Here is a 23723-nt window from a genome sequence, read left to right as displayed (position 1 = left end):
CTTTTCCGCTCTTGATCCAGCTGTCTATCATCGACGGCTGTAGTCTCCCTCTTTGCCAAGCTTGCTGTTGCGACACTCTAATCTCTTGCGGAACGTGATATCACCCACTGTCCCGACAAGCACGCACATCAGGACGTCGTTCACAAGTCATCTCGTTCACACCTCCTAAGGCGCACATACGGACCCGTTTTCGCACTCGGCTGACCCAGACACCAACCAAGCTTCTCGTCCCGGAATAACGCAAAGATGCTTTCCTCAAAGCCCATGGATCCGATCGTCAGCCACTCCACCCAGCCAGACCAAAATCAGCACGGCGCCGACGTGGTCCACCTCGAGACCAAGACCAACAAGATGACGCTCCAGGAAGACTCGTCTGCTCCTGGCTACACCGCCATCCGCAGCACATCCTCCGATCATGCCACACCGGTACAGAGCAACAGCACTGCCTTCGTCTCTACCACTTCTCACGTCGCATCCCCCGTCTCCACAGTTGGCACCGACGCTACCCACGGCATCAGCCCGGGTTCCGTCAATGCCATGACCGGTCCAAGCGCTGCCGCTGCCAAGATCCGCACCGAAAACTTGAGGCAGTTGGGTCTCAACGAGCGCGCCGACCATTCAGGGGTGGCCACGCCCATCGGCACAGGCGGTGCATCCGTCCACCTCAACGAGGCCCACACCGAGCCCGTCTCGCCTGTCACCAGCAGTCCCCAAGGTCAGCCACGCTCGGGGCTCAACAAGGTGCTCAGCGGCGCCATGACCGGCACATCGTTCCAACCCGTTCAAGGCGCAGGTGCCAGCGGTCTCGCTTCCGCTCGTGGTGTCGACGCCTCCAACAACGATTCTACCAGCACGCCTCCTCAATTCGTCTTCCCCAAGCTCGGTTCACGGCGCAACACTGAGCGTGTCGGCAGCAGCGGCACAGCTTCGCCGTCCGACAATGACGCTCACCCCAAGAAGAAGAAGGACAAGGAACACTCGGGACACCACAACCCGCTCACCGACCTGCGCAAGTTCCTGCAGAACCACATCGGCCACCACAACAGCGACTCGCGCAGCGACAGCAGCCGCTCCGGTGTGGCCACGCCTAAGCGTCACGGCAAGGACTCGCCCCCCTTGGGTGAAGACCACGCTCACCTGGCCAAGAAGTACGGCAAGTGGGGCAAGGTGCTCGGATCGGGTGCCGGTGGTACGGTGCGTCTGATCAAGCGATCCAAGGACCACACCGTCTTTGCCGTCAAGGAGTTCCGTCCGCGCAGAGCAGGTGAGAACGAGAAGGAATACATCAAGAAGGTCACCGCCGAGTTCTGCATCGGCAGCACGCTCCACCACGTCAACATCATCGAGACCATCGACATCATCTCGGATCACGGCCACTACTATGAGGTCATGGAGTACGCGCCCTACGATCTCTTCAGTGTCGTGATGAGCGGCAAGATGTGCCGTCAAGAGATCTACTGCGTCTTCCGTCAGATCTGCGACGGTGTCGACTACCTCCACTCGATGGGTCTCGCGCATCGTGACCTGAAGCTCGACAATTGCGTCATGACGACGGGCAATGTGGTCAAGCTCATCGACTTTGGCACGGCGACCGTGTTCCACTCACCAGGCAAGAGCAAGGTGGTGGCTACCGGTGTTGTGGGTTCGGATCCCTACCTGGCACCCGAGGTGCTGTCACAACAGACGTATGATCCGAGGTTGACAGACGTGTGGAGCTGCGCCATCATCTTCCTCTGTATGATCCTGCGTCGCTTCCCGTGGAAGCTGCCGGATCTCAAGACGGATCCGAGCTTCCGGCTGTTTGTCAATTCGCATCCCGAGCTGTGCAAGGCCCCCGAGCCCGCCAAGAGCCACCCGAACAGCGGCGGCCCGAGCCGACAGAGCAGCACGGCGAGCTCGAGCGTCATTGCGAGCCGCGTCACCTCGAGCGACCACGTCGCCACGCTGCGCAAAAACCTCGGAATGTCGACCATCGATGCCGTCACGAGCTCGGACGACAACGGCGTCACGCCGCAGATCCGATCCGCTTCGGAAGCCGGCTACATGACGCCGCACACGATCCACTCGAACTCGAACCCGCAGTCGCCTTCGCTCAGCGACACGTTTGATGGCAACAGGATGCTGACGGGCGAGTCGGGTACCAACAGCGCCGCAGTGATGAGCCCAGCTGCCATCTCGCCCGTCACCTCGTCACCCACGTCCGCCTTCACCGACAGCACCTCGGGCGGCAGCGCCTTTGACGATGTTCGTCCTAACCCACACCGGAGCGACAGCGTCTCGTCGGCATCATCGCAGACCACGTTCACCTCCGGCGCGGCGGACAGCATCTTCCGTCTCCTCCCACGAGAGACGCGCTCGGCCCTCTCGCGCATGATGGCGGTCGAGCCGTCGCTCCGCTGCACACTCGGCGATCTCCTTCGCGGCCGTCGCTTCAGCGACCACGACAGCCCGCTGACGCGTACGCCCGTCATGTCGCGCAGCAACTCGACCGACATGCTGCGCTCCGCCATCGACGGGGCGCACGCACAAGCGCACGGCGACGGTACCGCCTCCCCTCGCGGCCAATTTGACAGCCTCAGCCGCGACGCCCACGCTGCGGGTCTCGGCTCCATCGGTCTCTCCGAGTTCGAAGATGACGACGACAAGGGCGACGAGTGGCTCAAGAACATCCGCACGTGCGCTCACATCGTCAAGGACGGCAGGCCGGGTGAACAACCCGACCACCCGCACGTCAAGGTCATGAGCGAAGAGAGCAAGCGCAAACACTCGCTCTTCCATCGCAAGGATTAGATTCATTCTCCCCCCATGATGTCGGTAATTTTGTACGTTTAGATGAAGTGGAAGAAAGGAATTGCCTAATGTTGTCTTGCTCTGACTACGAGGTGCTAGTGTACATGTGTGTGAGGGGCTTAGACAGAGTCGGGCTTGGCGCATTTTCGATTCTCCACCACTCCCGTTGTGGGATCGATCATCTGATTCCAGCTGATAGGTGTCATTTGATTACCGCTTATGCTCCAACCTGCACCCCCTACGCCGGTTATTCCGCCCTCGCCGTCGGCCTTTGTGGCACCTGCACTGCTTGCACTGGTAGCATAGATGACACCGAGACTGTTGCCAGCTGTGCTGAGGTAGTAGCTTCTTGCGTCGCCCAAACTGATGACGGTGGCGCGGACGATGTCGCCGGGACGGAAGCAGTCGGCGAGTTTGACCTTGTCCTTTTCGGTCGTCCTCACGTCCTGGCTTCGCACCACGCCCTGGAAGTCCACCCCCTCACCTTCGCCCGCTGCATGATTCCCAAGACCAGACTGAACGAACGTCGAACTTGTCGACGATGACGAGCCACACGGCAGACCGTCGACGATGAGGATCGACAGGTAGGCCTGCCGAGGTGTGACGCGGGTCACTCGTGCGATGACGGTCGAATCGGGTGATGGCACCACGAAACGATTCTCGACTCCACTGATTGAGAGCTTTTCGGATTTGATCGTCTTGGAGGAGGAGGGCGTGCGAGATTCGTACCCAACGAGAGAGGAGAGGACGTAGTCGCCCCTCGCATACGTCCCCGTCCCGAGGTCGAGTTGCGACTTTGATGTGGATTTGACCGACAACGGCTGCCCTGGCAGAAGAAGACGCCCTGATGTTGATGTTGACGCTGATGCTTCCATTCTGTGTGAAGGCGTCGATGCTGTCCAATGATGAGAAAGATGGAGCGTCAGGAAGATGCAGGTGAGCGTCAAAGGATGAGGTCAAGAAAAGTTGGCTTACATAAGCTAGATTGTGGAGCGAAAAGAGAAATCTCTGAACCCTGAGTCCAAATTTGAGACTGCGACGTGCTGCCTCGAATTTTTTGCCTCGAAAGAAAGAGCTTCTCAAATTTTTAGATGCCCTCGCAGTACCAACCTGACACTGCTACCACCATCCGAAGATTGACTCGACCACACCGCTCGGCTTCTCTCCAACAAGCAGTTTCCAGCACTCCCGACGGACCGCTCTCAGCCAAGCGCTCGCATCGTCAGTCGAACCGGAAGTCTCGCTGCCGTAACAGGTCCGACAATCTAGCTCGCGAGCTCCCACCGCCACCTACACCTAGCCGCTCGAGGAGCCCCGGCTACGCTCGACATCGCCCACCATGCCGTCCAAGTCGAAAACCAAGAACAAGTCAATATGGCGCTCCGACAATGCACAGCATTTCCAGCTTGTCCACCGTTCGCAACGCGATCCTCTCATCAACGACCCGGATGCGGGTGCGCACGTTCTGCTTTCCTACGATCCTGCTAACCAGGCGCGCGCCAAGGGCAAGACGCGCGCCGAGCTCGAGGCCGATGCCACCGTCATTCGGGACAAGTATGGCAGGCCCATCCGAAGCAACATCGGCGAAGCCGCCAACTACGGCGTCTACTTTGACGATACCGAGTACGACTACATGCAACATCTGCGACCCATCAACGATGACGAGAACGTCAAGCGCGGCGGAGAGAATGTGGATGAGACGGTGGATACGATCTTGGTGTCCGCGAGCGCAGGGGCGAAAGGCAAGGGAAAGGGCAAGGAGAGCTTTGCACTGAAGGAAGGGGAGGAGGAGAAAGGGTTGAGTTTGCCAGCATCCGTACTGCCGTCGAAGCAGGAGATGCCGTTCAGCTTCACTTCGCATTTGGCTGTCGAGCCGTCGTTGCAGGGGTTCCAGCCGGATATGGATCCGCATTTGAGGCAGGCGTTGGAGGCGCTCGATGACGAGGCGTTCGTGGATGATGATTTGGATGACGATTTCTTCGGCGAGGTCGTACAGGATGGCGAATGGGATGGTGTGGTGAGGGACGACGATGAGTGGAGGGAGCAGGCACCGGAGGGTGACGAAGGCATCTGGGCGGACCCTGCAGCAAGAGCGCAGAAGGAGCTCGACCAGAACGGAGAGGAGAACATGTCCCTCGAAGCACGCGTAGCGCTGTTCAAAAAGCAGCAGGAGCTGGCACGCAGCCAAAAGCCGTCCTCGGACGACGAGGCGGAAGACGACGAGGACCGGGATCAGGTCGCATCGCTTCGCGCCGGATCCAGGGCGGGCACCATGTACACCGCTGGTGGCTCCGCGATCGGCAAGAAGGGTCGTCCGGGTGCACTGGCGCGACGAGCAGCGAGCACAAAGGCGCCCTCCATCGGCGGAGGCAGCACCGCCTGGTCCATGAGCTCCTCCGCCATGTTCCGTAACAAAGGCCTCACCGATCTCGACGACCGGTTCGCCCAGCTCGGGCGCAAGTACGGCATCCGCGAAGACTTCGACCCCTCGCTCGAGTCTCTGGAGGACGAGGAGTTTGTCGACTCGGACGGCGACGAGGCGGGCGAGGAGGTGACGCGCGAAGACTTCGAAGGCATCATGGACGATTTCTTGGCAAAATACGAGACCAAGCACGGCAAGCTCCGCGAAGCCCTCGGCGGAGTCGACTCGACGTCGGTGGAAAAGCTGACGATCCTGCGTCAGGCGCTCGGCAAGGCGCGCATCAACGGCCGCGAGTGGGCGGGCAAGGACGCCGACGAGGGCAAAGGCGAAGGCGATCTAGGCGAGTACGAGGACTACGAGTCGCCCGACGAAGAGATCGTCGATCCCATCCCGCGCAGTCACATGCGCGAAAAGTGGGACGTCGAAACGATCCAGTCGACCAAGACCAATTTGGAGAACCATCCAAGGACGATTTCGGCCAAGGAGAGCGTGTTTGGTGGGAGCAACGCTTCCGCCTTCCGCCCTGGTAGTGTTGCCAATGGCAGCGCGGTGAATCGCAATATGCTCGGCAACGGCATGGCGCCCAGTATGACGAGCTACACCAGCCAACGACCTTCGGCATCCGCGTTTCTGAACGACGAAGAGCGTCTGCCCAAGATTCGGATCAACCCGCGAACGGGCTTCCCCGAGATTGTGGGGTATTCCAAACCACGCGGTGTTAACGGCAAGACGAAGCCCGATGCTGCCACCAACGGTCACCTTGATGAAGAAGATGACGGACGTGGCCCGCCATCCGGCAGCGATCCCGGGTCCGACACGGAAGAAGGCGAAGGCTCGGAATACGACTCCGACACAACAGAGGGTGGAGAGCTGGCACGGCGACTCTCCACCATCGCAGTGACCGCAAAGCGCGATCGGAACGAGAGCAAGGAGGACAGGAAAGCGCGAAAAGAGGCGCTCAAGGCCAACAAGAAGGAGCGAAAGGATCGCAAGATGAAGACTAAGCAGGCGTTTGCCAGCGAGAAGAAGAAGCAGGCCAAGGCGGAGAAGGGGAGGAAGGAGACCGAGGGTGGGCCTGCGGGGATGCGTTTGCTATGATGTCGGCCCCGTCCTTTTGCAATCTCATAGCACAGCGAGATGCATCCACCTGTTCTTTGACTACCGTTCCAGCGATGTCGAGAATGTACAAGCTCGTTCTGAGAAGGGTCAAGAGTCAGCAAGGGTTGGGAATGGTGACTGCGCAATTTTTCACACTGTTAGACTGGGAAGGCTTTGGATGGGCACGCAAGCCGTGCTCGAATTGGCAGCTGAGGACCCTGAAGATCGCCATTCTTGCCCAGAGACTGCTCCTGTGCCTCTCGACGGTTGAACCTCCACCCCTCTTGACTCGATGCGGCTCGACCACAGCCGAGAGCGTCGACCCTCAGCTGCTGAGTTGCGCGGCCTTTGCTTTGCCTCTCTTCTCCCTTCTCCCCTCACCACAACCATCCGCCATCAAGACATTCATCAAGCATGAAGCTGACCATCCCACTCGCCGCCGTTGCGGTGGCACTCACCAGCGTTTCTGCTGCACCCGTCACGACCGATCTGTCGACCACCGCGGGGTTCGCCGGTTCGCTCTTTGGCGGTCTCACCTCTTCCTTTGCCGACCTGTTCTCCGCCCGATTGGTGCAGACCTCGCCGGCAGAGGAGCCGTACTGGACGACCGAGCTGGGCAAGCAGCTGCTGTGGTACCGCGGCGTGCACTTTATGGACCTCACCGACACGCCCGATCTCGGTCAGCTCAACGCCGCTCGGGCCCAGGCTGCGGGATCCACTTTCAAGGACAGCTCCAAATTCCCCTCCTCCGTCGAGCACGGCAAGCACCTCAAGAGCGTCTTCAAGGACATCTCCGAAGACGGCCCTCGCATGCACCTCGAAAAGTTTACCTCGTTCCACACGCGCTACTACAAATCCGAGACCGGCCGTCAGTCGCAAGCGTGGCTCTTCAAGACCGTGTCCGATCTCGTGAAGGACGTCGCCTACATCAAGGTGGAAGAATTCCCGCATCCGTGGGGTCAGAACTCCATTCTGCTCAAGATCAAGGGTTCCAACGCCACGCTGACGGCGAGCAAGGGGGTGACCATCCTAGGTGCGCACCAGGACTCGACGAATCTGTTCCCCTTTTTCGCCGCCCCCGGTGCCGACGATGACGGAAGTGGGACTGTGACGATCATCGAAGCGCTTCGCGTGCTGCTCAAGTCGAATTGGCGACCGGAGAGCGATGTGGAGCTGCACTGGTACTCCGCCGAGGAGGGCGGTCTGCTCGGCTCCGAAGCGGTTGCCCAGGCCTACGAGCGACGCGCGACCAAAATCCACGCAATGCTCCAACAGGACATGACAGCATTCGTCAAAGCCGGCACCACCGAAACTGTCGGCCTTGTCTCCGATTTCGTCTCTACCCCACTCACCAAATTCATCGGCCTCCTGGTGGATTCCTACCTCGACATTGGTTATACCGAAACCAAGCTCGGTTATGCAGGCTCCGACCACGCTAGCTGGACCAAGATCGGCGCGGATAGCGCCTTCGCCATCGAGGCGACGTTCGAAAACTCGAATTTGAAGAGGATCCATACGACCCAGGATACGTTTGATCATCCCGAGTTTAGTTTTGCGCACCTGATGCAGTTTGTTAGGCTTAGCGCGGCGTTTGTTGTCGAGCTGGCGGGGTGGAGCGAGGCGTAGAAGGATCGTGCAATTAGATTCGTTGGCTCGGATGTCGAGTGTGTGTGATGTCGTCGTGATGCAAGACAGGGTCTCGGTGAGTGCGACCGTGCTTCCGCACAGCTTCGTTGAGTGCGAACATGGACTCAGAATCCTGTGCACGCCAGACAGTCACGAGACAAGAACAGCAGAACGTGCAGATGCGATTGCGATGGGAACAAGTGCAGTAAAGAAAGTCGAATGCGGGGCGATGAGTGAAGCTTGCCACAATGAATCGGCAGTGACGAGGTCCCCTGACTACGAGTCTACCGCCTCTCTCGTTCGGCTCACCCTCTCGCCTCGGCCGCCATCTGCGCCTGTACATCCTCCAACGACATATGCCTCTTACTCCAATCGGCCAACTCGTGTTTGGCGATACTGCCCGATTCGCCCTCATTTCCGTCCCAAGCGGTGCTCATCAGACTCGGTTCCTGCGGGTGCCAGCTGACGTCTCTCACAGTGCACACCGCTCCACCTCCCGTGCCTCTGTGGCCTCGACCCGCGCGTCCGCCGCGTCGGCCGCTGAGGGGGTTGTCGAAGCTCGATGCGTTCTCTGCGGCGGTATGCCGTATGGGATGTTTGCGCTTGAACCACGGTAACGGCGGTGCAGAGGGATCCGATGCCAGCCCAGGTTCGCGGAACACATCCGCATCATCATCTTCGCTCTCCCCATCGTCGTCGGAGCCGGGACCCTTGTACGCGTGGATCTGGTTCGCCGGGTCTTTCTCCGCATACAGCGGTCGTACCTTCGACCGATCCAGTACTTGGGCTACCGTGCCGTCGAGGTTCCAGATATGGATCTTGCCGTCCGCACTGCCGCTGTAGATGTAACGCTGACCTGTCGTTTCTGCAGGGGAAAAGTGACAGCGGATGAGCGTTTTGAGCACCGCATGACCGCGGTAGGTCATGACGGAACAGTCTTGCGGGTGCGCCTGGTAGCGCGGCTGGCGGTAGGACATGTTGCGGTAGTCCCAATTGCGCAGCCCGTAGTCGAGATGCGTCATCCGGTCGAATTTCGAGGACGAGTGCATCATACGGAGGTCCCAGAGTCGACACGATTGATCTTTACCATTCGAGATGCAATACCGGCCGTCGCCTTTGGGCGAGACGTAGGTGACGCCTTCGGTGTGACCCAGCAGGACACCAGCTGGCTTACCGCCGGAGAGGGATCGACGGTCCCAGATCTTGACGAACGAGTCGTCGGAGCCCGAGATGAGGACATTGGAGGAGGCAGCGTCGGCGAAGGCAACGGCGTTGACGTCGTCCGAGTGGCCTTCAACGCGGAGAACTCGCCGACGTGCTTCGATGTCGTAGACGTAAATGTCACCAAAGTGGGCGCCTGCGACGATCTCGCGTGAGTCGCCAGAGAATCGGATCGACCAGATCTGTGAGTGTCACAAGAGCACAAGGAACGATCGCAGGGTCAGTATGCATGCTCAACATCTGACCGATAGTTCGGGGAATCGCTTACCGCAGAGCGCCATCTTACCCCAGTGTCATCGTCTCCTGTATTACTGAAATCCAGCATGACCTGGTTGTCGCTCGGCGTCCTTCCTCCCGTGTCAAAGTTCTGCTTTGTCGGCACGAGATGTACATAGGGCGTGATGCTCGAGTAAATCATCCACTGATTGTCGGGGCTTAGATTTGCGTCGGTGATGGTCCAGTTGCCTTGCCTGCCCTGGATACTCTTGGTCATGTTGAGCGATGTATACTGCGTAGTCCCCATCGAGCTGAAGAACCAGCTGTTGCGGACCCGCCGTGGCCCATCGTCGTGTACTTGCACCGTCTTTGGTCCTGCTACTGTTGTGTCGTACATGTGCACTCGGAAGTCCTGCGTGCAGGTGTAGAAGAAGGATGAATCTTGCGAGTACTGGCCGCAGTAGACGCGCGCCGGATACGAGGCTACGATGGTGCCATTGGTGTTGGGGACAAAGGAGGCCATGTCTGCTTTGCTGATGTGACGGCGAGCATACTTGCGCTTATGCAGGAGATCCGAGAGGTTGCTGCTTTCGGCAAAGGCAGATGGCGGCGAGTCGAGCGGTCTTTTGGGTTGACGTCCAAACTCACCACTGAGCGCCAGCTCTTGACCTGATCGGATCGGCTCTGTGACTGGCTCCCAGTAATCGGCCATTTGGGATGAGCGCGCCATGTGGTACCAGTTGTCCTCGTCGTCGTCCTCGTCATCATCGTCGTCTTCCATCTCGTCGTCGTCTTCATTGACCGCACCGCCGGTAGCAGCGGCGAGAAGTCGTTGGAGACCTGCAATGCCCATACTACTCAACGCTCTTGAAATGGCTTCTCTTGTGCTGAGCGTTCCTGTATCTTCGGTGCTGCCATCCTCGTTGTTAGCGGCAAGATGTGCGCGCAGCAAATCGCGAATGTCGATGGTGATGCTTTGCCCTTGGTGACCGCCGCGTTGAGTGCCTGTCTCGTCGTCATCTTCTTCATCCTCGTCGTCCTCATCGCCATCCCCATCATCGTCGTCCTCGTCGGCGATCTCGATCTCGAGACCACCGGCATCGTCGACCAGATCTTGATAGACGGTGCCATCTTCATCGGAGGGGATGTACTCCGAGTCGCCGTCCGAGTCGAATTCAGCACCGAACGAGTCCTGCGCCTCGGCTCTCGCTACCATCTCTTCGAGAGCGTCTTGAAGAAGCACGTCCTCGCTGTCATCATCGTCGTCACCGTCATCATCTCCGACGAAGTAGTCATCCTCGTCCTCGAGAAAGATCTCGTCATCGCTTTCGTCTTGGTCGGTGTCTTCAATGGCGCCCTCGCGAGCATATGGGAGTGGGCCAGCCATCGTTGCAGCTTTGAGCCAAGGTCACTGTTTAAAATTTGAGCTGATCTGTCGAAGTGCAAACTGGATCTCCTGGGTGAAACCGAGCGACCGTTCCGAGCTGAGGACTGCTATCTGCCTGGCTGATACTAGGACTGGGCAGAAGCTGTCGAAGCAATCACGTCGGAGCTGCAGTGATTGAGTCTGCGTCAGAACTGAGCACTGTTCCGCCGATGCTGTCGTTCTTGGCCACTAGGATTGTCAAGGTTGGTGGTCAGGACGAAGATTAGCTCGTGCCAGGCGAGGCTCGAGAACACCTGAATCAGTGCACAGGGCAGCTGCGGGGTGGAGGCGGCCAGCCGACCTTGTTAGTTTGAGTGCCGCGCGCAAGCCCAAATTCTGGCTGAGCTGCAGGCTTGTCAGGGTCCGATTTGCCCTTCTCGGCTGACTTTTACGTGAGCCGTGCAGCTGCGCGGCTATCCAAAGGAGGTTCGACCTAACACATCCTAAATTTCGACCTCGAATACCATACGAAACCATGGCATCAGATTGGTCGAATGATGTAGAGCTAGCATCTCAATGGCAGCGGACGCAAACAGCAATAACAGAAAATGTAGAGGGGGTGCCGGGTCAGGGGTCGAAGCTCCCGTTTCCCCGGCTTTTGTAAAGACATTGTTCAAGATTCCATCTTGCCATAGACGGCTACAACGAGACGAGGATCCGGAACAGCACCATGAGGGTCTAGCAGACTGGAGGAACCGCTTAGTTCTCAGCCTCCTCCTGATCGTACGAGACGTTGAAGAACTTGATCTCGTAGCCGTCCTTGGAGGTGGCGACAACACGGAGCCAGTCACGAAGCTGCTGCTTGCGCAGATGCTTCTTGGTCAGGTACTTGAGGTAGCGCTTCGAGAAGGCAACGTTGGTGTTGACCCAGATCTTGCCCTCACCTGTGAATAAAGGAATGCGCGAAATCGTTTGCAAAACGCAAAGGTCGATATCGAGGACGAGAGAGCTTGAGTCAGCCATCTCCGACTCGAGTGCGCCATGCGACCCTTGAAGAAGGGAGGAAGGGGGGGAAAGGGGGGCGATGCAAAGGAAAGCGTAAGGCTGGACGCAGGCGATGCCGGAAACGCAAGGACAACAGAGATCGACGAGCAGAGCAGGTGGTGTCGAAAGAAGAATGGTAGATGCTTGAAATGCAACCTTGTCCGTGTCATCGTGACGACTAGATTGCTAGCCTGTTTCCACACCTCCGTCGAACCACCAAGCTTCGGGACTAACACGAACGCATGAATGAACATCGTCGCTGAGAATGCCGGTAAGAGCGTTCGAATGCGATGTTGTACCTCTGCCATCCGTCTTTTCCCGTTCCTGCTGAGTCGTTGCTTTTGCCTTTCCTGCCATCTCGCCAAGCAACCCGGCCCAAACTTTCGCTGAACATGCAACTATGCCCCCTTGTGGATGCTACTTACCCTCACGGGTGATCTTGACGTGGTCACCGAGGTTGCCGGCCTTGCCGTCGACCTTGATGCGGTCGTGGAGGTACTTCTCGAAAGCGGCGGCGTCAAGGATACCGTCGTTGGCGGGGCCCGAGAAGTCGATGAAGAACTTGTGGGCGGTCTTGCCCTGCTTGGCGCTAGCCTTGGTGGTCTTGGTAACAGCCATTTTGAAGGATGTGATAAGCCTACTGGTGGATCAGCAAAGCGAAGTAAAGATGGTGGGTGGGGTCGGAAAGACGATCGTGTCAAGGCCATCCTTCCTGATCACCACCTGGCTTCTGTGCACACTCGGGGCTCTCAACTCGAGTCGAGCAGAGAGTGCCAGTCTCCAACCACGAAATTTTTACAGTTTGTTTTCGAAGTCACGTGTAAGGAAGTTTGCACAGCCCTTGTTAGACCCTCACTTATGTCGATGCTCTGAAAGAAAGCTGACAAGATATGTGTCAGCAAGGAATTTACGTCGGTGCCGTCGAGAGGGTGACATCTGTGATTTTAGAAAGTGCAGAAAAAGTTGCAAGAAGTTTTGCTCAGGAGGCGCAGCGAGACAGGTCAAAGCTTCGTCACGATCAGGCCTCCTGGCTGTCATTCTCCACCTTGCCAACCGACACAGGACATCACCGACGACCTCAGTGTCATTCTATCCCGCTCAACATGGCTCTCCCACTTGGCGCTTCTGTCGCCGAGGTCCAGGAGAAGGGCGACTTCATGATCAAGCCCGAGAACTCCGGCCCCAAGCTCAACACCTCCGAGTGGCCCCTGCTGCTCAAGAACTACGACCAGCTTCTCGTCCGCAGCTCTCACTTCACCCCCATCCCTCACGGATGCTCGCCGCTCAAGCGCGACCTCCAGAGCTACATCAAGTCGGGTGTCATCAACCTCGACAAGCCTTCCAACCCTTCCTCGCACGAAGTCGTCTCTTGGCTTCGACGAATTCTCCGCGTCGAAAAGACAGGTCACAGTGGTACCCTCGACCCCAAGGTGACAGGATGCCTCATCGTATGCATCGACCGAGCGACACGTCTCGTCAAGTCGCAGCAGGGTGCTGGTAAGGAGTACGTCGCTGTGCTTCGCCTCCACGACAAGCTCGACGATGCCAAGAAGCTGCCCCGCGCCATCGAGACCTTGACTGGCTCGCTCTTCCAACGACCCCCGCTCATCTCGGCCGTCAAGCGTCAGTTGCGTATCCGAACCATCTACGAGTCCAAGCTCATCGAGTTCGACAACGACCGTCACCTCGCCGTCTTCTGGGTCAGCTGTGAGGCCGGTACCTACATCCGAACGCTCTGTGTCCACCTGGGTCTGTTGCTCGGCGTCGGCGGCCACATGCAGGAACTCCGTCGTGTCCGATCCGGTGCGCTTTCGGAGAACGACTCGATCGTCACCATGCACGACGTGCTCGATGCTCAGTGGCTCTACGACAACCAGCGCGACGAGACGTACCTCCGCCGCGTCATCCGACCTCTCGAGTCGCTGCTCACCGGCTACAAGCGCATCGTCGTCAAGGACTCGGCCGTCAACGCCGTCTGCTACGGCGCCAAGCTCATGATCCCCGGTCTGTTGCGCTACGAGAAGGACATCGAGGTGCACGAGGAGGTGGTGCTCATGACCACCAAGGGCGAGGCCATCGCGCTCGCCATCGCACAGATGTCCACCGTCGATCTGTCCACATGCGACCACGGCGTCGTCGCCAAGGTCAAGCGCTGCATCATGGAGCGTGACACATACCCCCGACGATGGGGTCTTGGGCCTAAGGCGCAGGAGAAGAAGGCCATGATCAAGACCGGCAAGCTCGACAAGCACGGCAAGTCGATCAACGGTGTCACGCCTGACAAGTGGAAGAAGGAGTACGTCGACTACTCGGATGCTAGCGCTGCGCCTGCTGGCGATGTCGAGCAGGTCGCCGTCGCTGCTGCTGCCGCCGCCGTCGAGCCCGTCACACCAAAGAAGGACGACAGCGACAGCAAGAAGAGGAAGCTCGAGGAGACGCCCGGCGCCGCCACGGACGGGGAGACCGAGGAGGAGCGCAAGAAGCGAAAGAAGGAGAAGAAGGAGAAGAAGGCCGCCGAGGCCGCAGCGGCGGGCGTGGAGACCCCCAAGTCGGAGAAGAAGAAGAAGGACAAGAAGGAGAAGAAGGACAAGTGAGCACCGCCGACTTCCTGTTCGCCCTCGAAGGCCACTGCCTCCCGTTGCAGCTCCCATCCTGCCACTCATCGCAACGAGTGGTACAGAGAGGATGGGATGACATTTCCACGACGTGCTTCCTCGTTCGCCCAGGTTGCAAGGAGGGTCTCTTTTGCTGTCACGACAATGCGGTGCCAACAGTATGGGTGCAAGGCTGATGTTTGAGGGTTGCGACAACCGCACCTCGACCTTGCCTGTCTCCATGGCCGCCGTGTTGGTCCCGATAGCAAGGGATGACCCTCACCACCATCGTCTTCGGTTTTTCTCGCTTCCGTGCACCTCGTTCCTTCAAGAGCTACAGACAGCATCCTCAGCGGCAACCCGCGCATGTCTCTGTCCACCTTTCTTCCTACACCCTACTCTGCCCTCTTTCGCATTTTTTCCATCCTTTCGTCTCTTTGTCTCATGGTCTTCCTTCTGGTCGTCGTTCTCATCTCTTGTACTCTAGCAATCATACTCTTCTCTCGAGCTTTCCGTTGGCGTCTGTGCGTGTCCACCGTATCCTGAGTCGCATACAAGTACATTGCTGTGATGCAAGAGCTACGACAAAGTGAAGTCACGCTGGATGCGAGCCATGACAGGCCGGTGGTCGGAGATGAGGAACCCTGCATCGCCCTCGCTCCAATTGGGCAGCGTGCCGAAAGTTCGAATTCTCCATCTCGACTCCCTCTCCTCTACCTTTCCGCTCTGCCTGCTGGCGGTGTCGGAATCTCCCTCGCTCCTAATCGCAGGTGGAGGCGACGATTTGGAATGATCCAACCTCGCATCGCCCCTAGTCTCGTCCAACACCGCCCCGTTGTCCAGGAGCATGATAAAATCGATCCTGTCATCGATAGCGTTTCGCTTTGAAGGCTGAAAGTCGGTGAACGTCCTCATGGGTCCGACTGGTTCGAACAGCATCCCAGCCTCCTTCCTCCCAGCTGGTGGGGGCGGAGGGATGCGTTTGCCAGCGGCATACTCGGCACGCTTCGGATCCTCGTTGTCCGTCAGCAGTGGCGATGTGAATCTCGTTGGCACAGACAGTGCCGTGTCGAGGAACGTGGGTCCCGTTGAGTTCGCCTGCAGCCCGTAGTGTGGGGAGACGAGGGTGGACCAGGACCCTTCGTTGCGCGGACTGTTGAGGTCACCGATGAGCACCACGAGCGGTTGCTCTCTCAGCATCGACTTTGTGTGTTTCGCCGCCCTCCTCGCCCGGTCAACGATCAACTCGGACGACTTGGCACGCGCTACCACGCCTTGATGATCGTAGTGCGTCGAAAAGACGTGTATGATCTCTCCCGTTGCCAGCAGTCGCAAGCTCACGTGCGTGCACATGCGTGTCAGCGCTGCATCCCACCCAACGCTGCCAGGGATCTCGGGTGTGGGGGACAGCCAGAAGTGCTCCACCCCGTCCGCTCCTGCTCCCCCCTCGGCGTGGGGGACCAGCTCAAACGTGTCCCTGCGCCAAAAGACGGGTACCGCCTCACCTGCATAGGCCCCATCATCGCGCCCCACACCCGCATAGGAGTACTCGTCACCCAGCCAGTTGACGAGGTTGGACAGCTGCGGATGAAGCACCTCCTGAAAAGCGAAGATGTCCCAGGCGTGAAAGAGGGCGATGTCGGAGATTTTGGGTCCGCGGAGAAACCAGTGTCGCTCGCCGTGATGCTGCGCCATCAGATGAGGTGAGGCTGAAGAGGAAATCTCTTGCATCGTCGGAGAAAATGGATTCCCATCTGGGCGGTCGAGGGGAGGACGCTTCCAGTCGGAGACGGCATCGTTGGAGAAGCGGATGTTAAGCGAGCCGATAGTGAGCGAGGTGCGCCCGTGCGGGCGGGCGTATGAGCCGGCGTGAATCTTTTGCATAGCAGCCGCCTTTAGAGGTGTTGCGTGGGCCATGTTCAGCCGCCCGGATGAGCAAGACGTAGGCGTGATGCGACAGAGGCCGACCGAGACAAGATCGTGCGTGCCAAAGCGGAGGTACAGGACGAGGCTCAGGGTGAGCGCAGATAGCAGCAGCAGTGCGGTGCGTCCACGATATCGCATGGCCCTGCGAAGTGGATGACGCTTGTCTTCTCCGTCGAACAGTGGACGCATGGCGCAGGCGGTGGGTGAGGTTGGTCAAGAAAGCAACACTTCAAAGCGGGACCGGCGGATGATCAAAGCGGGCGTGCAGCTGCGTACCACGTGGGCGGACCCTTGGCCAGCGCTTTTGCTGAGCGATCTGACACTTTTCAGGAAAATTCGACAGCCTCCACTGTTGAACCCTTGGAACGCTCTTTCATACCTTCTCACACCATCAAGCATCGCAGCAGCAATGATCGCCTCGACCTCTCGCACAGCTGTGCGAATCCTCGCACGCAGTCCCGCTGCTCGTATCGCGTCCTTGCGATCCTCACCCCCATCGGCCTGCCGGAGAATCCAAACACACGAGCATCGACACGAGCCCCAATCGCAGCATGGCCCTCCTCCTGGGGGCGAAGCGCCAACGCAGTCCGGCCTGAGCATGTACGGCATCGTCGTTGCCTCCGTCCTCATCGTAGCTGTCACACCCAAGCTCCTTCATCTTTACACCGAAATCACGGGCGACGGGCCAAGCTCATCGGTACCGCTCAAGCTCGAGCCGCACACGCACCGACCGCTCCCCCTCGTCTCCTCCACCTATTACCCGGACCCGAGCACCGCTTCGGCGCACAAGCTGCTCCAAATCGGTCTGCCTTCCTCCACCTCCAGCAGTGTCGGTATCTCCGACGTGAAGCGGGCACTCCGCATCCGCAGCGTCTACATCAAAGAGCCATCTTTGGTCATCGAACGAGCCTACACGCCGCTGTACGATACACTGCCTGGCTCGCACTCGGCCGCGCTGGTCGGGACGGCGACCGCGAAGGAGCCTCGGGTATTGGATTTGATCGTGAAGCGATATCCTGACGGTGAGCTGGGCAAGATGCTGCATCGCGCGGTGGCCAATCCGACCATGCCGCAGTTGGAGGTGAGGGGGCCGGTGGATACGTGGTCTTTCGAACGGGACTCGGCGGAGACGGGCGGTGTGCCGGAGAGGATCGTCATGGTGGTCGGTGGGACAGGGATCACGCCTGCTTATCAGCTGTTGACGAATCTCTTCGGTAGGCCGGGCAAGACAGCGCAGGCCAGAATGAAGGGTGCACCCAGAATCGAGGTGTTGTATGCGACACAGGATCTGGAGAACGTTCTGCTGCTGCCCCAGCTTCATGCATCGGTAGAGGCGAATCGGGACAAGGTGAGCGTCCAGCTCTTTGCAGAGCGGGTGGCGTCCCCGTCTTCCCTTTCACCAGGCGCGCGGTCAGCTCTGGGCAAAGGGCTCGTCGTTTCGCCTTCCGCAAAGGCTGGCGGTCGATCCTGGATCCCCTTCTTCAGCTCCAAGGCCTCGAGTCTGGAACCCAAACTCGAACTCACCTCCGTTTCATCGCCAACAACCACCATCCCAGTCTTCGAATCACGCATCACACAACAGCACCTCGAAAAGGTCCTCACCCCGACCGCTGATGGTCGGACCCTGATCCTCGTCAGCGGACCCGACGGCATGGTCTCCGCTATGGCAGGACCCAGATCGCGCGACGGTCAAACACAAGGTCGTCTCACCGGCATCCTCGCCTCCCTCAACTGTCGACACGAAGACGTGTTCAAGCTGTAACATCAAAGATAAATTACACACCGACCTTCTTGCGCTCTCCATCGCGCAGCACGTTGTTCTGCGCATGCTGTTTGGGGTGCCTCAGCGATTCGGTGTGCACGAGTGTTCCGTCCTCCTCCGGCTTGTCGTATCCATCTGCGCGGCGTTGTTCGATGCCAACCAGGCCAAGGTGGTGGCGGAGCAGAGCGGCGAGTTGGGAGCGGGCGAGGGCGAGGTTGAGCGACTCCTTCCCTTGAGTGCGGATGAGCGTCGAAGTGTTCCATGCGGTAGCCACTTGATTTGGTATCGACCTGTCATTTTGTCCTTCCGCTATTGAGTCGAGTTGTGCGGCTGTACGTAGTGATTCCGGAAGGAGCTCGTCCGGTGCCACACCGCCACTGGCCTTGATGGCCGCGACTACGGGTTCGAGCGACTGCGTGATAGGTTCGCCAAAGGTGATCGTCACATCCGCCCCGAATCGGGGGAGCCATTTGGGCTTGTCTCTTGGTTCTGGCATGAGCCTGTCAAAGCCAGTGATCCAGATGGGTACGACGGTGGGCAGCTTCTCTGCCTCTAATATCATTCGCGAAATCCCCCATTTGAACCGCCGCAACCTCGTGCTCGTGCTGACGTTGACGTATCCTTCCGGGAAAAGATGCACCCAGTTCCCACCACCGAGCTTGGCTATGGCCTCGTCAATCGCAGTCTGGTAGATCCCCCCGCCACGATGCGTCTCGATGCACTGCCCGTTGCGAAAGAACCGTGACAGAAGGGGGTTGGTGAACATGATATCGCTCGCACCGAGCGTCCAGCGCACCGTGGACGGGTTGTGGAAGGTAGATGCTGGGAGAGCGCCCCATATTGTCGGCTCGTCGAGGACCGAGATGTGATTTGCGTAGGTGAGCAGGCCGGTGCGGGATGAGAGGCGGTCGGGTGAATGGAGGTGAGAGAGGAAACGGTCGAGATTGCGAACTGTCACTTTGCGGCAGCCGTACCGGAGGAGTGCGCGGGAGAAGGCAGCGACCGCACGAATAGTGTATGTCGACGAAGAGGACGACATGGATGCGATGGAGCGTGGCAGCCCCGAGGTCGATGAGGAGGCAAGAGAGGATGTCGTGGCCGCTGTGAAGGGCTTCGCTAGCCGTGCGGTTGCCGAGACCATGCCTTCAGCACGGTACTCTCCGCAGCTTCAACGCCACTTTGCGATCGTCGATGAAGCGCGACACAGTTCCAGAGATGGTGAGCGAGATGGTGATGGATGAGATGGGAGTCGTCTTGTCCATCCACGCTCGGACAGATCCGGACCCTGACTGACCATATCAGTCAACACTAAGTTTCCATAGCCGATGACAGGAAGATCCGCGTTGCTCTCTTAGCTCAGTCCGCGGCTTTCGAAGCACGTTCGGAAATTTAATTTTTCTCTCTCGCCTGCTTGTCACCGTGCAGGTGGAGGATGAGAATGCAATTTAAGCATCACATAATCAAGAAAAGTGGCACAGCGAGCGAGAGGCCAAAGAAGAAGGTCTCCGTTGCTCGTCAGTCCACCTTCTGACCCTTCACGACGCTGTTCAACACCCTCTTCTCACCACACGATACATCATGGATCTCAGCTCAATAACAGGCAAGGGCCCGTCCGCGCTCAGCGGTGCCACCTCGGCAGAGCGCAAGGAGGCCATCAAGCAGCAGGTGTAAGCCTTTCTCCACTCGTCCCATCTTTCCCTTTGAGATTCATAGATACTGACACACACATACTCTCGTTCCTCGCAGCTCCTCCGAACTGGCCATGGCCAACGCGCAGCAGCTCATCACCAAGGCCACCGAAAAGTGCTACATCAAGTGCATCCCCGCGCCAGGAGCAAGTCTGTCGGGCAAGGAACAGACCTGCCTCACACGATGCATGGAGAGGTACTTTGAGGCTTTCAACATTGTCTCGTCGACGTACGTCAGGAGGGTCGGAAACGAGCGGGCGGCAGGCGCCGTTGCTGAGGCCGGTCTCTAGTTTTGTAGCTTGGACACAAGGCACGCCCACTACCACCACTTTCACAACTCAAAAAAAAGCGGATTGGCAAGGCAATCTCCATGATGTTTTGACGCTCCAGAGCGCCCTGACTTGCGCAATGCGAATGTACCATTACCACGAAGAGCCGCCATAATGATGCGATCGCATTTGGAGATGGCACTCGAACCATCGTCGACGTGTTGTGTGGGTAGTGTTGCAAATTCGCCGTCAACCGGGCTGCAGCCTTCACCGTATGTTGCCGAACAGGTTGAGCGCAGACCTCCGCGCAGGACCGCCGATTGCGCCTTCTTCATCTTCGCCTTGTGCTGCCTCCCCTTCTCTCGCCGCAGACTGTATTGAGAGCAGCTGAGCCAGCGTGACATCCTGACCGTTGCCACTGGATGAGAGTGCTGTTCGAGTCTTCGTTGGCGGCATGGCATACGTCAACCCGTTCGTAGGCGCACGTTTCGTCCCTGCATCCCCCCCAGCAGGTGCACCGTTCGTCTTGGGCCCAAACACAACGAGCCGACGAATATGCGTGTCTTTGCCATTCAAATGGTTAGCCAGGATACACACCTGGATCAACCACACCCGGATCCCATCTCCACCATCCTCCTCGTCCTCATCCTCCCCATCCTCTCCCTTGGCCTCTTCCCCTTCCTGTCCGTCCTCATCCTCCTCATTGACACTCGCATCCACGCTGCCTATTGTCATGCTAAAGTGCTTCCATCCTTGCGGCGTATCAAACGTTCTTTGCCTCACCAGCGTCAGATCGTGGTAATTCGTCCCCGCTCGAACGGCAATCTTGGTCGGAGTGTACGAGTCGTCCTGCTTGACATCGAGGTAGATCGAGAGGTGGGTGACGCAGGTGCGACGGGCGAATTGGATGTTGATCAGATGCGGTTGGTTGCCGTCCGATTGCCAGAGTTTGGTGAGATCGGGAGAACGGAGTTCGGACACGCCAGAGCCGGGTTTGTAGGAGGAGAGCGTCCATTGCGTGCCGGGTGAGGAGCCTACGTCGGTTTTGGTGGTGCGATCTGCAGAGAGGTGAACGGAGTGGTGTTAGTGGTTTGGTGAGAGGACGATATGGTAGGGTGAGAGGGAAAGTCTTACCATCGACATCGTAGATCCGCCGGGAGCGTTTCGGCTTCGTGTCAGCGGTAGGCGGTGACTGAGCCGCGCCACGGCTCGTGCTTGCTTCAGCATTCTGCTGCATCCTTAGTGGTGTGTGCAGAAGTTGCACAGTCGATTGACGAGGCAGTTGGCTGAGGTGAAGCAGTCCAGAAGATGGTCGAAAGTGATCAGGGCAACGAGATATCTGAAACAACACCAAATTAACACATTTCGCCCCCGCGGTGGGGCTTTTCGAGTCGCGCTCGCGTAGAGTGGGACCCTCATCTTCGCACACACCCTACGCTTGGGAGACGTATACAGTACTCTTCAACTCAGCTGACGGACGATGGGTCGTGATGGAACATGCTCTATTGCGCGTCTGCTATGCTTGTCTAATTCGACGTCTCTCCCTCCTCGTCCGACGACGGCTTTGCATTCTCGTAGTTTGGCAGCTCCTTATCCTCTATGAACGCGCACCCGACCACCGTGCCTACACTGACCACCGCAATGCACACAAACACCCACCGCAACGCAAAGGCATACGACTCGATCGCAGCCTCCTGCAGCTCCTTTGGCAACTCGGGCACGATCGAGCTCTTGTGTCGAATCTCGGAGATGATCCTATCCGCGTCCTTCCCTGTGATCCTCTGTCGGAGCTGTTTCTTGAGCAGCGCCTGGAGCAGGGTTCCTCCTCCCGAGACACCCAGGATCTGCCCCGTGTTGCGAGCCATATACGACATGCTTGTTGCCACTGCAACATCTGAGCGCGGAACCGAGTTGATCAGTGCGATCAAGGTGCAGGTTAGCACGCCCGCGGTACCGAATCCGTGCGGTACGATAGCAGCATAGGTGAACGCCTCCGAGCTGTTCCGCGTGAACATCGCAACGCATCCAATCGACACAGTGATGATCATGCTATTGATCAGGTTGTATCGATAATACCGTCCAGAGCTGCGCATGATCACTCCGGCAAGGACCGAACCGACACTGAGCGCGATGCTGTTCGGGATGAGGTGCAGGCCGGCCATCGAGGGCGTCTCGAGCTTGACCGCCTGGAAGTAGAGGGGGAAGTGGTAGAGCGTGCCGAACGACACAATCGATAGACAGAAGTTGGCGAATGCCACCGCTGCCCCGGAGCGCTGCGTGATGAGGCGGAGCGGCAGAATGGGTGTCCGGGCGATCCTGGCTTCGGCGTAGAAGAAGAAGCTGATGCTCGCAAAACCGAAGAGGAACCCACCCCAGACCGAGGGGTGCGAGAGAGGCACGTCGTTGGCGCTGACCAGACTGAGCGAGATGAGCGTGCTTGAGAGACCCAGGACGAGCGAAAAGGCACCGGCAAAGTCGATGGAGCGCAGCTTGTCCCAGGTGGACTGCTGGGCGAGGCGATTCGGCGTCTTGACACGTACAAACCAGAACGCAAGGAGGTAGTCCGCCAGCAAGAGAGGGATTTGGAGGAGGAAGGCTCGTCGCCAGCCAATCGTGTCGTTCATCCAGCCTCCAATGGGACCACCGAGACCCGAGCCGAGACCAAAGATGATGTTCGTCAACCCTTGCAGCAGTCCCCTCTGCTTGAGAGGGACGACGTCCGAAAGGATGATGCTGGTGTTGGTGGTGAGGCCGCCGCCGCCGACTCCCGCCAACGCTCGCGCAAAGATGAGCATGTTCATCGACGTCGACATGCCGCACAGCCCCGTACCGACAGTGAAGAAGGTGAGTGCGATGAACATGCAATTGCGTCGACCCACAATGTCGGCCAAACGGCCGTAGAGAGGGGTGAAGCAGGCGACCGAGAGAAGATACGCCGAACCAAGCCACTGCGCCTGTTCGGAAGCGTTGAACGAGCTGCTGATGCTCGAGATGAGCGTTGCGGTGACGGTGCCGTCCATGCTAGCGACAAATACGGGGACCCATACCGCGGCGAGGAGTGGAGCGAGCGTACGCATGGGTGGCATGACCTTGACGTGGTCCTCGTCTTGGCCCTCTGGGACCGCATCGGCGTCTTGTTGGTGGTCATCGTGGTGGTTCGATGTGGACCGATAGTCTGTCCGTTGAGAGTCGCCTTGTTGCGAGGATATGAGCGAGGAGCGCTCGTCGACGCTGGGATTAGACGGCGCCATCTTGGTGTATGATTTGGTGGTACAGTAGGAAGAAGGGTATGAAGGTCGCCGGACTCGTGTGATAGGGCGGTTATACACCGATCCGGTCATCGTCAATTTCGGCGGTCTTTTCGGTTGATTTGCCGGCGATTTCTCTGCAAAGATATCAGCTCTCGACTGGCCGCCATTGGCTCTTCGAAGACTCAAGATGATATTTCCACAAGCAAGCGAGACTGCAGGCCGTGAGCTATGTTGACGGCAAGCCTTCAGACCTAGAGTCCGAAGAAGGCGTCCAAAGCTGTGACCTTGTGGGTTGAGAGCCGAGCCAGGGCGGACCATGCATGCAGCCTGGCTTTTTCGAATGTTGTTAAGTCGCTTTTCTGCCTGAGCTGTGGAAATCGTCTCCGTTTCCCGATGAATTTTTCTTTTTGGCTGCTGCTTCTGAGCCAAAAATTTGTCTTTTGCTGTGAC

The 23723-nt window shown here is 58.5% G+C and overlaps 13 protein-coding genes across 13 annotated transcripts; 6 read left to right on the top strand and 7 right to left on the bottom strand.

Moving 5' to 3' along the window:
- Positions 1-246: 246 nt before the first annotated feature.
- On the top strand, positions 247-2790 carry PSEUBRA_004537 (Protein kinase domain protein; the record flags this gene model as incomplete). The annotated part of the gene is made up of 1 exon (XM_016438080.1): positions 247-2790. One exon carries the CDS (start codon positions 247-249, stop codon positions 2788-2790), a length of 2544 nt encoding a protein of 847 aa, XP_016291613.1.
- A 119-nt stretch (positions 2791-2909) lies between these two features.
- On the bottom strand, positions 2910-3665 carry PSEUBRA_004536 (Exosome complex component CSL4; the record flags this gene model as incomplete). Its single annotated transcript, XM_016438069.1, has 1 exon — positions 2910-3665. One exon carries the CDS (start codon positions 3663-3665, stop codon positions 2910-2912), a length of 756 nt encoding a protein of 251 aa, XP_016291612.1.
- Positions 3666-4129: 464 nt separating this feature from the next.
- PSEUBRA_004535 (Low temperature viability protein) lies at positions 4130-6310 on the top strand (the record flags this gene model as incomplete). Its single annotated transcript, XM_016438090.1, has 1 exon — positions 4130-6310. The coding sequence occupies one exon, from the start codon at positions 4130-4132 to the stop codon at positions 6308-6310; it is 2181 nt and encodes a 726-aa protein (XP_016291611.1).
- Positions 6311-6724: 414 nt separating this feature from the next.
- PSEUBRA_004534 (Peptidase M28) lies at positions 6725-7936 on the top strand (the record flags this gene model as incomplete). The annotated part of the gene is made up of 1 exon (XM_016438091.1): positions 6725-7936. One exon carries the CDS (start codon positions 6725-6727, stop codon positions 7934-7936), a length of 1212 nt encoding a protein of 403 aa, XP_016291610.1.
- Positions 7937-8241: 305 nt separating this feature from the next.
- Positions 8242-10760, bottom strand: PSEUBRA_004533 (WD40 repeat; the record flags this gene model as incomplete). Its single annotated transcript, XM_016438064.1, has 2 exons — positions 8242-9339; positions 9444-10760. The coding sequence occupies 2 exons, from the start codon at positions 10758-10760 to the stop codon at positions 8242-8244; spliced, it is 2415 nt and encodes an 804-aa protein (XP_016291609.1).
- A 738-nt stretch (positions 10761-11498) lies between these two features.
- On the bottom strand, positions 11499-12401 carry PSEUBRA_004532 (Ribosomal protein L22e; the record flags this gene model as incomplete). The annotated part of the gene is made up of 2 exons (XM_016438071.1): positions 11499-11683; positions 12209-12401. 2 exons carry the CDS (start codon positions 12399-12401, stop codon positions 11499-11501), a joined length of 378 nt encoding a protein of 125 aa, XP_016291608.1.
- A 485-nt stretch (positions 12402-12886) lies between these two features.
- Positions 12887-14377, top strand: PSEUBRA_004531 (Dyskerin-like protein; the record flags this gene model as incomplete). Its single annotated transcript, XM_016438084.1, has 1 exon — positions 12887-14377. One exon carries the CDS (start codon positions 12887-12889, stop codon positions 14375-14377), a length of 1491 nt encoding a protein of 496 aa, XP_016291607.1.
- A 579-nt stretch (positions 14378-14956) lies between these two features.
- On the bottom strand, positions 14957-16492 carry PSEUBRA_004530 (Endonuclease/exonuclease/phosphatase; the record flags this gene model as incomplete). The annotated part of the gene is made up of 1 exon (XM_016438070.2): positions 14957-16492. One exon carries the CDS (start codon positions 16490-16492, stop codon positions 14957-14959), a length of 1536 nt encoding a protein of 511 aa, XP_016291606.2.
- Positions 16493-16712: 220 nt separating this feature from the next.
- PSEUBRA_004529 (NADH:cytochrome b5 reductase (CBR)) lies at positions 16713-18065 on the top strand (the record flags this gene model as incomplete). Its single annotated transcript, XM_016438085.2, has 1 exon — positions 16713-18065. One exon carries the CDS (start codon positions 16713-16715, stop codon positions 18063-18065), a length of 1353 nt encoding a protein of 450 aa, XP_016291605.2.
- A 13-nt stretch (positions 18066-18078) lies between these two features.
- PSEUBRA_004528 (Phospholipid/glycerol acyltransferase) lies at positions 18079-19206 on the bottom strand (the record flags this gene model as incomplete). The annotated part of the gene is made up of 1 exon (XM_016438068.2): positions 18079-19206. The coding sequence occupies one exon, from the start codon at positions 19204-19206 to the stop codon at positions 18079-18081; it is 1128 nt and encodes a 375-aa protein (XP_016291604.2).
- A 437-nt stretch (positions 19207-19643) lies between these two features.
- On the top strand, positions 19644-20043 carry PSEUBRA_004527 (Tim10/DDP family zinc finger; the record flags this gene model as incomplete). The annotated part of the gene is made up of 2 exons (XM_016438086.1): positions 19644-19732; positions 19812-20043. 2 exons carry the CDS (start codon positions 19644-19646, stop codon positions 20041-20043), a joined length of 321 nt encoding a protein of 106 aa, XP_016291603.1.
- A 246-nt stretch (positions 20044-20289) lies between these two features.
- PSEUBRA_004526 (Anaphase-promoting complex, subunit 10/DOC domain protein) lies at positions 20290-21259 on the bottom strand (the record flags this gene model as incomplete). Its single annotated transcript, XM_016438077.1, has 2 exons — positions 20290-21080; positions 21157-21259. The coding sequence occupies 2 exons, from the start codon at positions 21257-21259 to the stop codon at positions 20290-20292; spliced, it is 894 nt and encodes a 297-aa protein (XP_016291602.1).
- A 289-nt stretch (positions 21260-21548) lies between these two features.
- On the bottom strand, positions 21549-23273 carry PSEUBRA_004525 (Major facilitator superfamily; the record flags this gene model as incomplete). Its single annotated transcript, XM_016438075.1, has 1 exon — positions 21549-23273. The coding sequence occupies one exon, from the start codon at positions 23271-23273 to the stop codon at positions 21549-21551; it is 1725 nt and encodes a 574-aa protein (XP_016291601.1).
- Positions 23274-23723: the final 450 nt, after the last annotated feature.

Source organism: Kalmanozyma brasiliensis (genome assembly GCF_000497045.1).
Source record: "Kalmanozyma brasiliensis GHG001 unplaced genomic scaffold PSEUBRA_SCAF3, whole genome shotgun sequence".
Classification (NCBI taxonomy): Eukaryota; Fungi; Basidiomycota; class Ustilaginomycetes; order Ustilaginales; genus Kalmanozyma; species Kalmanozyma brasiliensis.
The sequence above is the reverse complement of the archived record's forward strand: the minus strand, read 5'-3'. Positions and strand labels throughout refer to the sequence as shown.